The sequence below is a fragment of the Astyanax mexicanus genome, chromosome 14, assembly GCF_023375975.1.
Source record: "Astyanax mexicanus isolate ESR-SI-001 chromosome 14, AstMex3_surface, whole genome shotgun sequence".
NCBI lineage: Eukaryota > Metazoa > Chordata > Actinopteri > Characiformes > Acestrorhamphidae > Astyanax > Astyanax mexicanus.
Window position 1 is genome coordinate 7035299 of NC_064421.1, and position 16125 is coordinate 7051423.

The 16125-nt window shown below is 38.3% G+C and overlaps 1 protein-coding gene across 20 annotated transcripts in view; it reads left to right on the plus strand.

Moving 5' to 3' along the window:
• The window catches only part of nrxn3a (neurexin 3a), a 504128-nt gene that overhangs the window by 125931 nt on the left and 362072 nt on the right, over positions 1–16125 (plus strand). For 18 of the 20 annotated variants that reach the window (XR_007424264.1, XR_007424265.1, XR_007424266.1 and 15 more), the window contains exons 6-8: positions 2797–3098; positions 6147–6170; positions 8309–8470. Coding sequence is in view for 17 of the 20 variants with exons in the window: in XM_049464234.1 (XP_049320191.1) it covers positions 2797–3098; positions 6147–6170; positions 8309–8470 (488 nt within the window). In the remaining 3 variants the exon portion in view is untranslated. The remainder of the gene's footprint in view (positions 1–2796; positions 3099–6146; positions 6171–8308; positions 8471–16125) is intronic. The other 2 variants (XM_049464226.1, XM_022673245.2) reach the window with 1 other exon arrangement.

The following is a 16125-nucleotide window of genomic DNA, read 5'->3' on the forward strand; positions in this document are numbered from 1 at the left end:
GAGTTTTTGCAGATTTTTTTAATTCTGAAATGCTGAATCCAAAGCTGATCTGAAAATTTTTTCTGAACCATGTTTTTTTATTCAAAAAAGTCTGCTTCGTTTGACCTCATCAAATGTGCCAGTGTAGTAAATGGAAACACATATTAAGCATTTATTTCTGTTGATATTTTGACATTGTACATGACTTTTTCTAAGTATTTGTATGAAAACATGGCTTGTGATGTGTTAGCATTTGATTTTTTTTTTTTTTTTTGTGCTTGGTAATTTTACATAAATCGATGCTATATTTACTTGTACTGTTAAAATATGCTTGTTAAAATAAATGTGCTGCAATTTCTTTTTATCTGTGTAATGTTATAATGTTTCTTTATATAATTCTATACTTTAATTATATTTATAGTTGCCAGCCAGATAGCTAATGTAAGTGTAGATAGATGTAGTGGACGTGCTTTCGTGCTGAAAAAGAAAGTATTTTGTAGTATAGACCAAGTCCAATTACCACCTAAAACACACACACATATATATATATATATATATATATATATATATATATATATATATATATATATATATATATATATATATATATATATATATATATATATATATGAAGGCAGTCTGAGATTTGGTCTTGGTCTGGGTGAAAGAGGTTTTGTCTAGCAAATAGTAAAATAGGTATGCAAGCCTGCTCCACCTCTAGTCTCTATTGTTCAGACTTTGGTTGCATATCCAACAATATAACAGACATTTTTGGCTTCATTTCTAAAGAAGGGAAGATAATGGAACAACAGTACCCATCTTTTTCTACAGTCATTGGATTGGATGAATGTTTCTAGGGCAATCTTATACTTTTGATACAGAACCAATGTTCTTCACACTCTATTCACATTCCTCTTCACCTACTGAAAGATTCCATAGGGAACCAAAGGTAGTTCCACTATGGCGTCACTCCAGAAACCCTTTTTGGCACCTTATTGCAGCATTTTTAAGAATGTAGCTTGGTTTGTTTGCTACAGAGGCTTTAAGCCAGAGAAAAGCTCTAGAGCTGCATTGGAAGCCTTTATGGTGCTGATCCACTTCAGGGCTGGCCGCACTGCATTTCTATGCAAAGTGCATCACAGCTGGCCACCAGCCCCGGCCGTGATGGGCGAATCACCAGCCCCGCAGCCCTAGAGCCACCACGCAGCCTCCCAGCCAGGCCGACTGGAATGTACAGAATGTGGGCATGCATACTGAAGCACATCCATTAAACCTCACACAGCGTTTATGGGTGTGGATTAGTCTGGTAGCGCATGTTGTTGGATGCGTTTCAGCCGTGTTTAGGTGTGGAATATATTTCCCTCGCACTGGATCAGGTGAAGCACTAATAAATCAATCCCGCCGCTACTGCTCGGGCACTATTTCAGCAGCTGATAGAGTCAGAGCGTTGGCGCTGTATGTTGATGGGCTATTTTAGCTTGTCCACACTGACCCAGTCTGGTGATTAATGGACTGGGGACTACAGGGACTGAGAACAAACTTATTTCCATAAGAGTTAATGCAGTGGCTTTCACATGCAAAGTACCTCAGAACCCAACCATCATCCAACCCATTCATACCCTCATTCACTCCTAATGCCTACTACAGCCCACCTCAGCTAAAAGTTGTGAAAAACACTATTTCACTTCAGAAGCTTGGAATCCGTGTTTGGTTGAAGATGAATCAAGTCAAGTTTATTTATTTATTTAAAAAAAGGTTTTTAACTGTATGTACAGTACAAGTCAAAAGTTTGGACACTAGTTCAATATTTTCCTTTATTTCTTTATTTAATTTGTTTCAATAGATAAATAAATCAAAATAATTAAGGGACACTTATGGAATTACGTAAAAAAAATGTTTGTGCTCAACAAACCCCCTGACTTAAACCTGATTATTTGAGATGGTGACTTGGGATGAGCTGGAACAACAATTATTGTTCAGCACCTCCAGGAACTTATAATAATTCTAATAATGATAACCTGGGAAACAGTGTATAGGCCTCTTTATAGTGTTCGCTCTCTTTTACAAAGCCACTTTTAAATCCTGCAAATTATGTAAGAATTAGTATTTTATGTTCATGTGCTCCCCTTAGAGAGTGTAATCAATGTTGACACCACTGCTGTAAATACTATTTGTGATTTTGTGATTCCGTGCACTTTACACTGTACACATGCATTTGTTGACAAGCTAAGACATACAGAACTTTAAAGCCATTTAGTGAAAGTGATAGTGAAAGTACCGTGTTGACTGTCGTAGAGTAGCATTGACAAGCTTTTTGTTCTCTTTAATACAGGCAATCTATCTTGGTTTAAAATGTTTGTAAAGCTGTAATTTCAGGGTATAATGGTTGCATAACGATGCTTTAAATATTTTATATGATTTTTTTTGTCTGTGTTGAACACAAAGTGTAGATTAGTGTAAAATATAAAAGTGCAGGGTTGTTGGGACTGAGTAAGCAGGCTGGTGTTTTGTTGTCCTTTCAGGACAGGGATGTAATTGAAGATGATTTCACAGCTAAGCGCTGCAGACCTCTCCAGGCCGGAGTGCCTCACTCAGTCTGAGCGAGTTTAGAGGCATTTTTACTCCCCGGCCGGCCTCGCCTCAATCTGATCTCTCTAGTTCTTGCTCCACTGCGTCTCAAACATCGCTGAATCATTAAGAATTAATTGCTCCACAAATAGCATTTCCAGAGGCTGAGTTTGTGATTTTTCCTTTTTGTTTCGGAGGGTGATGTTTGTGGGCAGTTTTGACGCAATCCTTTGTTTTTTTCCTCTTCAGCACGCGAGGAGAACGTGGCCACGTTCCGGGGCTCGGAGTACTTCTGCTACGACCTGTCCCAGAACCCCATCCAGAGCAGCAGTGATGAGATCACGCTCTCCTTCAAGACCTGGCAGCGCAACGGCCTCATCCTGCACACGGGCAAGTCGGCAGACTACGTCAACCTGGCCCTGAAGGACGGGGCCGTGTCCCTGGTCATCAACCTGGGCTCCGGAGCCTTCGAGGCCATCGTGGAGCCGGTCAACGGCAAATTTAACGACAACGTCTGGCACGATGTCAAAGTCACACGCAACCTCAGACAGGTAATGCTAAACAAGCAAAGAGCTAGGGTCCCTTAAACAGGCCCTGTTCAATATACTGTATACACCTGTGGTAATATGAAGGCCTGTACACTGCCTAACAGCACTTTGGATACACCTGTACCTGTACCTTTAGTTGGTTTGCTATAACGTAAAGTCAGTGAGGTGTAGGACTGGATAGTAATTCAATTGAAATATATATTGATATAGAAATGTTTCAAAAAGGTGTTATGTACACCTTGAATGTCCTTTTTTTAATATTCAGTACACTAATCACAGCATCTATCACTTATTAATGTCCATTACAACGAATTTCATAATTTGGCAAATTAATTTTACTTGAATTTATACAGTAGGTAAATGCATCCCTTGTGTATGTTTATGGCAGTTTTTAAACAAATATCAAAACTATAATGTGTTCCCTAAAATCTTAAAATAAATATATTCGTGTATTGTAAAATGGACATTTACATCTCAGAATAGCTGAAATTAATACAAATTATGCAATTCTTCGCGTCAAAAAAAGCAAAAAAAAAATATTTTTATAAGAGAAAAATTAACTAAATTTACTACACATCATTTGAGTGTTTTAAATTACAGCTTCACAATGAAGATACAGTATATTCCATTTGGAAAATTGTGCTGGTATTTAATATCATTTGATCCACAGTATCTCTTCTGTATTGGTATACTGTACATCCTAGAAGGCTAGTATAACTACCCACTGTAGACAGTGCTGTGGGTAGAAATGACTGTGACCAATAGATCAGTTCATTGATATTTAGCTTACTTGGGACATGACAGAAGTCATGGGACACTATACCAGTTCCTTTATTAGAGTAACACATCATTCTATGCAGACAGGCAGATCATTTTACTTCAAATAAGCCTGATGTCACTTCAGTGGATCACACTGAAGTTAAATTAGCAAAGATAATAGAAATTTTCTCTTAAATCATGTATTAAATCCAGCCAGGTGTCCTCTATTTTCATGTCAAGCAGTGTACATACATAGCTCTATTTTAATATTCTATTTATGTTGTCTCTTGTTTAGTTTTTATCTTAGTTTACTTATTTTTCTTTCTATATATTTTATGCTAAAGTTCTGGAACAGCTGTCTTTTGCAGAGGGTCTTCACCACTTTTTACCTCATGTTGCCCCTCCTTAAGCGATATCCTCTGTCAGAGGCCATCAGCAGCGTGATGATGGCTTCAAGAGTCTGCCAGTCTTTCTCCCTCTCTCTCTCTCTGTCTCTCTCTCTCTGTGCTGTAGACATTTTCCTCACTCGGTCGGGTAGTGCCTCTTATCAGGGTGGCAGGGAGACGCTCCAGCCAAGCTCAACCGTTCCATTTACCCTCAGCCAATTTCTGTCCAACTGTTAAATCACTCAGTGCACTGCATTTTAAAATATGTAAATATTTAGGTTGCTTTTGCCCCTCAGGAGTGGGAAAGTGCCATGCGTTTGCGTGGGTGTGAGCTCCCCCTTCTGAGCTCCATCCGTTTAATTCAGCACACTTCCACCAGCACTTCCACCATTTTAGTGGAATTAAAATAATGAAGATGCAGCTGGAGGTGATGAATAAGTGCAGCAAACCAGCTGATAATGAAAGGATGCTCAACTTGAAAATCCTACCTGCTAAAATCCGTCTGGTGTGATATCACACACTAGCAGGTATCCTATTTGTGTCAAACATTGTGTATACTGTGTCAGAGGAAACAATTAAATACAGTGCAGTTCTGTGCAAAAGTCTTGTTTAAAACAATTTACACTGTCTCTGTGCTTTAGGACACAGAAAATACAACACTGTTAATGAAAATCACTGAAATTAACAGGGTTAAAATCAGTTAAATGGTTGCAAAATAATGACATATGTTAATCAAACACAGCTACTATTATTACAGGTTTTGGCAAAACCTTGAGTTAAAGCACATTTAATATAACACCAAATTTAAATGATGTAGCTATATTAATTGCATTCTTTATAACACTAGACTCAATAGAAATAAACATAAAGCCAGTGGTCAGGGGTGTGACTTGATCAGTATGTTTATTGACCTTTCAATCCTGGTACACTTGTATGTGTTTTTCCCTGCTCCCAATATATCAGCTCATTAACAGCCCATTATTGAGCTGTTAACATGATTTTAACATTTTTTTGCAAACATTTAAAAAAATTCAAACATTGCGCTTGTAAATATGCCTGCTAAGTTTCAAACTAAAATTTCATTTTTACACTTAAATATCCCACATGGCTGAAACCTTGGGATGCAATAGGGACATAATTTTATTTTAAATACTTAATTAAAGCTTGATTAGTCAAAAATAGATCACATTTTTGCAAACCTACAAAAAACTTCTTCAATCCAGGTGTCTACAGATATTTGTTATAATTATATATAGCTATCTTTTAAAATTCTAATGAGATGAGAAGGTTTTCTGCATTCTGTTTTGATTTAATACAGTCTGTTGTTAAGTCTTCCAAGTGTCACAGTGTGTAAATCGAGTAGCCACTCCCATCTCAGTCATGTATACTGAGGTTTCTCATCTTGTGTGATTCCCCGCCTTCACAAGTTAATTTAATCTTGTCCAACTAGGATATCAGACTTTTGCACAGTGCTGAACATACAATGTATTCTCCTTTACACACAAAAAAGAGTAGATTTAGGAGTGTTTGAGGTAATATTTGTGAAGCCTTTTCAAGTAAGTATACGCTCTATTTTATACCTACATTCTATACACTTACACACACAGACATGAAATAACAGAAGGAGCTAAGAGATAATAGAAACACATCTGAGCTCTTCTTATCTTTCTTTCTCTCCCTCTCTCTCTCTCTCTTTCATACTTTGCTCTGCAAAGGGAAAAACGACATCATGTTGGATCAGAACTAACCACCCATTGGAATGGCTCATTGTTCTACTAACCGTTACGTGACTAATGTACTAACACCCAAATTACTCACCATTGTTTCATTTTGGTTTATCTCATTTTTACTTAACAGCCCTTTTGTTCACTCTTTAATTTCCTTTCTCCCCCCCCTTTCCGCAAAGCATTCAGGCATTGGACACGCTATGGTAAACAAACTACATTGTCTGGTAGATATCATTCTAATTGTCCTTTTTTTGGGTTTGCCGTGTGCTTCCCTCGACCCTCCTCCTTCTTTTTTCTTTGAGTTTTATTCTAAACTTCATTAAAAGCTATCGACTAAAAAAGGGTTTGGTTTTCGAGGAGTTTCCTCTCTTTGTTTTCCCCTCCCTTCCCGGTATAGTTTTGTCCCTTCAGCTTCTACTCCTTTTTGTTTTCGGCCATTATTTTTCAAATTCCTCCTCTTTTCGGAAGACCTGAAGATGTGTTTTATTTATTTTTTTATTTTTATTTTTTTTTCTGTAGGGCTTTAGTGTTTTAACAAAAGCCTTTACATTTTATTATTTTTTTTATTACTTTCTCATTTTTTCGCTGAATACTGTCGACGAAACTGGCAGAAGCTTTCCACAAAGAGACAAGAGAGAGATCAAAAATGAAACAATAGACCAAGAAGCATTCAGCACGGGAGCTCTGACAGTTGTTTCCAGTAAAACAAGTGTGTGCATGGCGCTCCAAACCATCTCCATCATTACCACTTCAAATCCCTTGTGGGTTCCTTAACCTTCTTAACAACTAACAACTTAACCAGCCCTGCCTCATTTCCCCCTCAGTGTGCATGCTGTTACACTGTAAAATCTAATTAGCTAACCATACTTTAAAAAAACCTGCAGGTGATTGCCATAAAAGCTAAGTGGAATCAGTGTTTTATTAACCAGTGCTTTGAGTATAATTTACTTACACTTTAGTTTAATTGAACTTGAAATTTTACTTCAGACTTAGTGTAGACTACTTAATTACTATTTCAAACAACTAAATCATTTAGAGAGGGAAATAATAGAGAATAGAGAATAAAAACTGCATTTTTATTCATGACTATTATCAAATTTCCTGACACAAAACTGAAATAAAAAATAATTTATTTAAGTTGTTGCATTGACTTTTAATAAACTTTTTAATGACTTCATTTCATAATTCTATATTAGTACTATTAGTATTAGTATTAGTCTATAAGTGGTCACTGTAGCTTCAGCTAATATAAAGCCGCTCTCATCAACAGAGAAAGGGTTAACTTGTTCACATGGCCTTTAACACTAACTCAGGTTAATTTTACATTAAAAGAGATCGTTGGTTGAAATCCCGATTATGCAGCTGGCCATCAGCTGCTGGAGCCCTGAGAGAGCACAATTGGCCTAAAACACACCCTAAAGATCACTATGTTAACCTGCAACAGCTCAGTTCACAGAAAAAGACATTATAAAACTATCCATGCATCCTCTATTTCTTACCACAGCTTCCACAATATGACCACCAGTTCTGCCTAGAATGGGAGATTAAATGCTGCTACTGAGCATGCACTTGTTTCTTAATACTTAATTGTACGTAAAATAACTCAAAACAGTTACTAAAGTCGTTTTTTCTCACCTTGCTAATCACTCATTTATATTTATAGGTCATGACAGCTATTCGATTTTACAGTGTACAACCTTCTCATTATTCACCTTATCATACACTGTACACTCTGTTTCATGGCGTTTGCTGTGGTTTGTGTTTGTGTGTTCTTGTGTGTTCAGCTGGGCTTTGCATGCTGCTTTAGCCTGAATTAGCAGATTGGCTGCTAATGTTTGCATGTCTCACTTAAAACTATATGTTTATATGCTATGAGTTTCATTAAAAACCCCACAGCTAGCTTCACTCAGTGTGGCTTGCTCATCAGTAGTGGTAGTAAACCATTCAGCACATGTTCAGCATGCTTATCAATGTCTGAATTCAATGGACTAATCTAAATTATAGTCTATAGCTTGTGATGTTACAGCTACTAACCCCTTAGAATCAACCAGAATCCAACCAAACAGTAGAGAACACTCATTTCTGATACCATCAAAGATAAAGAAAATATACCGACAAAATATTTTCTTTACCTGTCCCTTTTACCTGTGAGATTAACACACCTGATGAGAGAATCCAGGGCTGCTAGTGAGTCGCAGCAATCCCAGTCAGTGTCCGCACTGGCCACTGTACATCAACAGCTGTTCCCACTCCTGCTAATGGAATAACGTCTTTTAAACATAGGCCAGAAGGTCATCAGTGGATCTTTCCCCTCCCCTTCTCTCCTTACAACCCTTCATAGGTCACCATCTCGGTGGACGGGATCCTCACCACTACAGGCTACACGCAGGAGGACTATACCATGCTGGGCTCCGATGATTTCTTCTACGTTGGGGGGAGTCCAAGCACTGCGGATTTACCTGGATCACCCGTCAGCAACAACTTCATGGGCTGCCTGAAAGAGGTAAGAGTTACTTTTAAATGTATGTAGACTTACACAGGCTGCCCCAAATGTTGTGAAATAGTAGCATGCATCACTCTGATCATAAAGTGCCACCTCTTGGTCAGACCACATTGCTCTACCGTGCACCCTGCACAAGGCACGGCAAGATGCCCTTTGATAACCCCCCCCCCCCCCCCCCCCACCATTAACAGTCTATATTTTTGGGTAGCATCAGAGTTTAGGAATAAATCTACACTGGTAGATGTGGTGGTCTGGAAGTGAGGTGTTTTTAGGTAAATTTCTGGAAAACACAGGTGCGCCACTGACTGAAATAAACCTTGACACCAGTCAATCATCAGAGTCCATTCCTATAGGTGCTCCCAGTGCTTGTACACGCACACACACTGACACTCTGCAGAGCACAAACCTGACTTTTGCCTCAACAATAAATAAAAAAAGAATAAAATAACATTGCTGTTCTCTTAAATGTGCTGCTGGCGTATCTTCACAGCGTGAACGCGCAGGTCAGTATCCTATGCCTAGATGCACAAAGTGCTGCGCTGTTAAGATACGAACGTGCCAAAGTCAGAGCTCACCTGCCTCTTAAAGGGAATTGCATGTGACACCCAAAACACACTTATGATTAATTAAGAGCCCTTCACGATACCAAAGAAACACAGACATGCCCTAAATCTAGCTGCTTGAGCAATTGAACGATGCACTATAGATACCTAAAATAGGGCCCAAAATCTCAAACATTTGTAATTCTCTCACTTGTCGCCATGTTAGGGCTACAAATTGCGCCCTCCTATAGGAATTGAATGGGTGCTGGTCGCTCTGTCACCTACCAGTGTGAACACAGGGTAACGCTGCATTTAGACTGCTCCCTTATGTCGTCTCTTCATGTTGTATCAAATTAATTTTCAATTAAATTAATAATGAACATGAATAAATGAACATGAATAAGCGTTGATCTAAAGTTACAGTAGATACAGAAATCACCAGTACCATGCCACAGCTGTGCATCATGTGTCTGGCACATCAAGTCTTGGGGATGCGGTGCAGCAAAATGTTAAGACAACTCAAACTTCATGCAAATTAATCCGATGTAAAGCTATACAATCAGAAGAGAGCCTGTGTTTGTCTCATACGTGCACTCAGACAGTGCAGGGTATGAAACATTTGTTCCATTTTTTTACTTTTTAGTGGTGGAAAAAATACTGCCGTTTCAGGTTTCCTGTTCTTTATGATCCATCCCTGCTAACTTACAGAGATTGGATAGACGCAATACAGCAGGGAGAGGAGCTGCAGAGACTGTTTTGGTCTCTTGTGGGTTTAAAAAAATATATATATAATTTAATTATAAAAAATTGGCTTTTGTTAGCCTATATGTTGCTCACTTTACAGTGTTATAAAACTCAATTAAACATTTATAGGCTAAAGTATACATGTTTATCATGAATAATACATGTATAAAACCGCTTCTTATTTAAACATGATTAAACACACACATGTAATGTAATTGGGCGATGCAGAGAACACTGTTGGTAATGTCCAAATGCATTCATTTCCATTGACTCAACGGAGCAGTGTAAATGCAGCATAAACTAAAGATCCTAAAAAGCTTCATTTTTCAAAGTTTCATTTTTTATCAGCATTGGCTGGTGATGATATTGCTATTTTATTGGTCAGTATTGTGATAACAGTTAACAAATGATATATCGTTCTTCCCTAGGCATGTATAGTGGGCTATTACTCTCTCTCTCTCTCTCTCTCTCTCTCTCTCTCTCTCTCTCTCTCTCTCGTGCAGCACATCATGTGTCCTTGTCAGGCTGCTGAGAGTAGGACAAGTTGGAACAGAAAGTTGGAGCAGAATAATAGATTTAATAAAGCTTATCTGCCGAGAGGGCTAGAGTGGACATCAGTATCTGTAGAGCTCCCCTGTAATGAAATTCACTGGACTTATACATTTTCTCCCCACTTGGAATTGTTTCAGCTGTATTTAATTTGGCTTTTCAATTGTGGTAAATCATTTGATTAAGATTGCAGTGGCCGGAGAAGAAGCCTGTGTGATTGGGTGAGATGAGATTCTGCATGCCGGTATGCATCAGGCTCTGAGTGTAGCTTTGGCGTCAGTGCGAGGGAATTTATTCTGGAGAGCAGAATCCTCCGAGTGATAAGACCGAGCTGTAATCTCACAAAGTAAGCTATGGGCTGCATTACAGCGTTTGTGCGGTATTGACGTAGTGCGGTGTCCTGCTCTTTGAGCAGCTGTTCTCTATAATAAATGTAGTCTACCCTCCGGCCTGGAGACCATAATCACTAAATGGATTGTTCCTTAATTTAGGTGGAAGTGGGCAGTTAATCTATAGTTAGGATAATCAGTGTATTCTGAGTAAATCTTCTCAGGTTTACATCACACACTATGTGGCCTGTGTCTCAAAGTGAGTACCTTCACACACACTCTTAAAAATAATGGTCCTTCAGATTGAGTTCTTTAAGTGAGCAATGCCACAGAATAGCTCTAAATGTGTTAGCTCTAAATTTATTTAACTTGATGTTATGATTAAATATGATATATGACCAGGGACAATTGTACATTTCTGGTGTTACACAGTTCCAAAGAGAGCTCTTTTTTAACTCCACCAGAGTTACATAGTGCAGAAACAGCGTTCTGGCCCAAAGAGGGAATGAGTGGGCCATCTTTCATACCGACACATTCCCAAAATAATCGCTCATTTTTCAGGAAACACAAAAAACATATGACAGTAGTTGTGGCTATTTAAAAATTAGCAGTGATTTAAGATAATAGTTTATCATACAGTAGATATAGTAGATAACCAGAAACCTTAATCCCAATTCATAATTATGAAAATACTAATGTCGTTATACTAAAAGGGGTAGAATCAAATGATCAGCTGAGGGTGTAGAGATTTTACCACAGGTGGCCATACACCATCATGTAGGGAAAAAAATATATATTTTAAGAGGGTGACAAAATTACAGGCAATGGAGCATCAAAAAATGTTGATGGATCTGTGTAGAAGCCCTGTCTTTACTAAACCCTCAAAGAACTTTGCTTTTTAACCTCTTAGGACTTGGCGTCCAAATGTGTGGACATTACATACATGTGTGGACACAACACTAGATTTTGCTCTATAAGGGCCTGATGTCCACTTATGAGGCCATTATACTGTCACCTAGTGGTGGCCGAAGAGTTTAACATGTTACAGTTTATAATTTTTTACTTTTTTTTTTTGCTTTATGTTGAAGCAGCACTTCAAATGAGCCATATTGCTCTAAGAGGCACAATTGTTGTTTCTACTTTTGTTTTGCATCCAGGCTAATTGTGATACTAATTGCGACTTTATTGTGTTCTATTGAAATATAAAACTAAAGTCCTCATATGTGGACATAATTTTTTCTTAGAAACTACAATTATGTAAAAAAGATAATTCTTTGTTTTTACACTAAATAGCAAAGACAAATAATATATGCATGCCATGCCAGAGTTCGGGAATTCAAAGTGAACATAACCTTTAGTTTAGTAAATGTTAAAAAAGAAAGTCATTAAAACAGTGTTGCAATATCAGCATTTATTCAGCTTTGATCTGACGCTGATTCCACTGTGAATAAACATTGAAAGGCCAGAAAGGCAGGCTCTAGAAATGTAAGAACACTCATTTTCTTCTGAAACTCTAGAAAAGTTTTATCTGCTGCAGGTGTTTGGAATGCTAACACAGTGGTGTTTGAATAAAGACTCATTACGAGACCCCTGTCTCACCCCGAGCTCAACAAAATAAGAGCCCATTTCTGAGATTACAGTAATCAGTTTTATAAGTGCTGTGATGTAACCGGTGCTTGTGCAACACTGGTACCTGCGGTGCTGGCAGGATGAGCAGCGCGTTTGGAGCTTCTAGAGCCAGACGGATCAGAAAATGTGGCCTTTGCCTGCAATCACAGTCTCTCACTCTGGTTTATAGGAGGGATTTGCAGCAATTATGATGAAAGGCAAAATGTATGGCACAGATTATGTTCCGATTTACTATGGAGCTGAGTACAGGCGTGAAACATGCTATATAATACCAGCTGAAAGATCTATGTTTTATATGTTCCCATACTAAGTTATGTAATTTGAAGATGCTTTCTGAAGTACTGTGGTCTCCAGCACTCTGAAACACACGCACACATGGACTGGCACATGCATATAAAGGCTTTGGACTGACATCAGTTGGTGAACAGAGGCTCGTCACAAATGTCAGCGCAGTGCCTCAGAGAATATGCGAAGCCAAACATTTATGCAACACATTTCTGCTAATTGTCATCACTGAATCACACTAAGCTGATAACAGTGTTGTTTTGCTGTGTGCGGTCATTAATTTTAGAGCACTGTAGCCCTTAAGCCTGTAGCGTGTGTTCTCTGTAGTCTAGTGAAGCATGCATATATACATACAGCACATGCTGTCATCTGTAGATTGCACGTACGCTAGCATTTAAACGCTTTTTTTTTTTACATGGAAATGTCATGTACTTTTGAATAGTATAGGAAAAATGTGTACTAAATGTGCCGTTTTGGCACATTAAGGATAAACTGAGACATATATGACTCAATATAGAGTCAAAATTTAGGTTTCTGATGTACATTTCTGAGGTAGTAAATGACTGTGGCCTGTCTGTGCCTTCATTGTTATTGATAACAGGTCACGTTAACATTTTGTGGCATGGCGGCATTTGCCAGCACTAGTCTGGATCACTTTACCTATCTCAAGGAAAATTCTTTAGGTCCAGGTCAAACAGACTTTTAAACAAAAAAAAAAAGTGGTATCCAGAATGTGTTTTAAATTTTAGATTTAAAATATAAATCTTGCTTAGATGACAGCTTTGCTTACTTTGGGCCCTATTGTGTGCAAAGTGTGTAACGATGCTCAATGCTATCTTACACCCTGCCAACAGTCTATTTTCTCGCCTTGTGCTTGCAACTTTAAAATAGCATCAGAGTTTAGGAGTAAATCTACACTAATGGACATGGTGGTCTGGAAATGAGGTGTGTTCAGGTAAATTTCTGGCTTGATTTTATCTTGGTGGCGGGAAATACAGGTGCGCCAATGACTGAATAAAACCTAGACAACAATCGTCCGTCAGCCACCCAATCCTATCTCATCAATGCAAGTGCGCTGTGTGTGTTGCACATGCACACTGACGCAAATCCAATTTTACATCAACAACAAACAAAATAAAGAATAAAATAACATTGTTGTTCCCTTAAATTACCTGCTGGCGTGCCTTCACAACATGAACGCGCAGAGTAAGTGTTTATTAGAGTTGCCAGCCTCAGAATTCATGATTCTTTATGTGTTTCTTCATAGTTTGGATAACTTCAGTATTTACTTACAATGTAGAAACAAAAAAACACTAAATGAAAGGGTGTGTCGATACATTTGACTGATACTGTATACATCTTTCCTACATTTTAATATGAAGTTTCAGAAGCTGCTTTTGAAGTGTATAATGCTTGTATATCAGAGCTCCAGCTGACCAGACTGTCACCCTGTCCGAAATGTTCACAGCATGACCCTCCCTCCCGAACTCAACACACACCCAGCGTCAGATCAGTGCTGCCTTAGGCCTGAGAGTACCCCCTCAGTGACTCCTGCAGTCCCTCTCTCAGCAGTGTGGCCTCCGCTGACCTGGAGCACATCTGCATACAGCACATCTGGAGAGGCTAATAGATTTATATATGGGCTTAAATACGGATTTATATCATTATTTATGTTTTTGTGTTTTGTTGGTTTGTTTCATTTAATGAAGCAGCAGTGATCAACAGAGGAATGCCTTTAGTTACAGTGCTTGAGCTTTTAATGCACAGGGACTTGAGGAGCACTCCACCTTGTGGCCTGGAATACTAACTGCAGTTGCAAAACAATACAGAGAATAATACACTTTAACAATGCACTTGTAACAATGTCTATTATTAAAGACAACATCATCAAACATAAAAATTAGGCATCCTCTAATATAAATATATTACTATTAATAAACAACTATTAATACTACTACTACTACTACTACTACTACTACTAATAATAATAATAATAATAATAATAATAATAATAATAATAATAATAATAATAATAATTCTTTAGCATTATTATCATAATTATAAACAGAGTCATTTGTAACTGACTGCTTATTAACCCAATAAAGCCCAGACCCATTTCAAGACCCAATATTGATGCCAATGATGATTTCAGTGAGCAGCTCATCCATGTTTATTTTTTATTATTGTGGGAACATGACTATTCATATTTTAAGGTTAAAATCCTGATGTTAATGTGTATGAACATTACAAGTTGTATTTTAGCATGTAATTCTATAAATCAGGTCAGCAAAAAAAAAGTTTAATAAAAAAAACAGTTAATTCAAGAAAGTGACTTGTTAAAGTTGTTGTAAAAGAGCTGTAGAAGCTAAAAAAAATGTAAAAGTAGCTAGTCAAATAAATGAACACACATTTACACACTGTCCAGTGATGCTTTCACCATGTCCAGTATATGTCCCGTAGTGACCTTATAAAGCACAAAGTGTTCAATGGAATTGCATTACCTTTTAAAAGGGTCTGTGACACATACGTCACCATGGGCACTTTTGGGTTAAGAACCACTTTTCAAAAAAAAAAAGATTCATGATGAATTGTCCAGTAAAACTGCTCCAAATTGAATAAATTGGGATAAAATAATATATAGACTTAAAGACCCCTATTTTAGCGATCTATAGCTCACTAGTCAATTGCAGATCATGCAGTTAGATTTAGGGCGTGTCGGTGTGTCTTTTGTATCACGTCCATATGAACAGACAAACTCGGTGCAGCGTGATTTAGCCTTCATGGAAAATGCCAAAAGTCATGGGACACAAATATTATACAGTAATGCAGCAAAAACAGGCTTGTATATACTGTGAGTGTCTTTTTTATAATAAATACCTAATATATTTGCAGTAATATGTAATAAGTAAAATGTGTAAAAATGAAAGCATCAGCATTTATGCAAATATTTTTGACCAGCTATGAAACTATGGTGTTCAGAATAAAGTAGGCTAAAGGGAAGCCCACTCCCACTACAGCTTTTGGGCCGGAGCCTGAAGGGCATTAATCAGCATACAGCTAGGTGTGTGTGTGTGTGTGTGTGTGTAGGCACAGGGGTCTGCTGGCACTAATGACTAGTGAGGACTTGGAGCTTTCAGCACCTCTGAGCTGAAGTCAGGCTCTTCCCCGAGGCGCCGCCATCACACTCACTGTCTCCAGCATGTTCATGGTGCCTGTCATTTGTCACTGTACTGGGCAGCTCCTCTGAAAGCACGCTCCAGAGCCTCCTGAGCCTGTCCTGCTCTCTCCAGCTGCGAACTGGGTCAGAACAGTAGCGTTTTGACAGATGGGTCGACCCACTGTGTAACCCTGCCGCTCCAGCTGATCCGTTTGGATGAGCGCCGTAGGAATGGTAATATCTGGCGTAGGTTTATAGAAGGAAGAGAAGCTCGGCCGACTCCAGGAACAGCTGAGTTGATTTAATGCTGATGTGTTATTGGAGGGATGTTTAATGGAATGGATCTGCGAGTAAACGGAAGTAAGTCAACACTTCAGCAGGGTTGTTGAATGAGAATTCTTCTAAATTTCTACTCCTGTT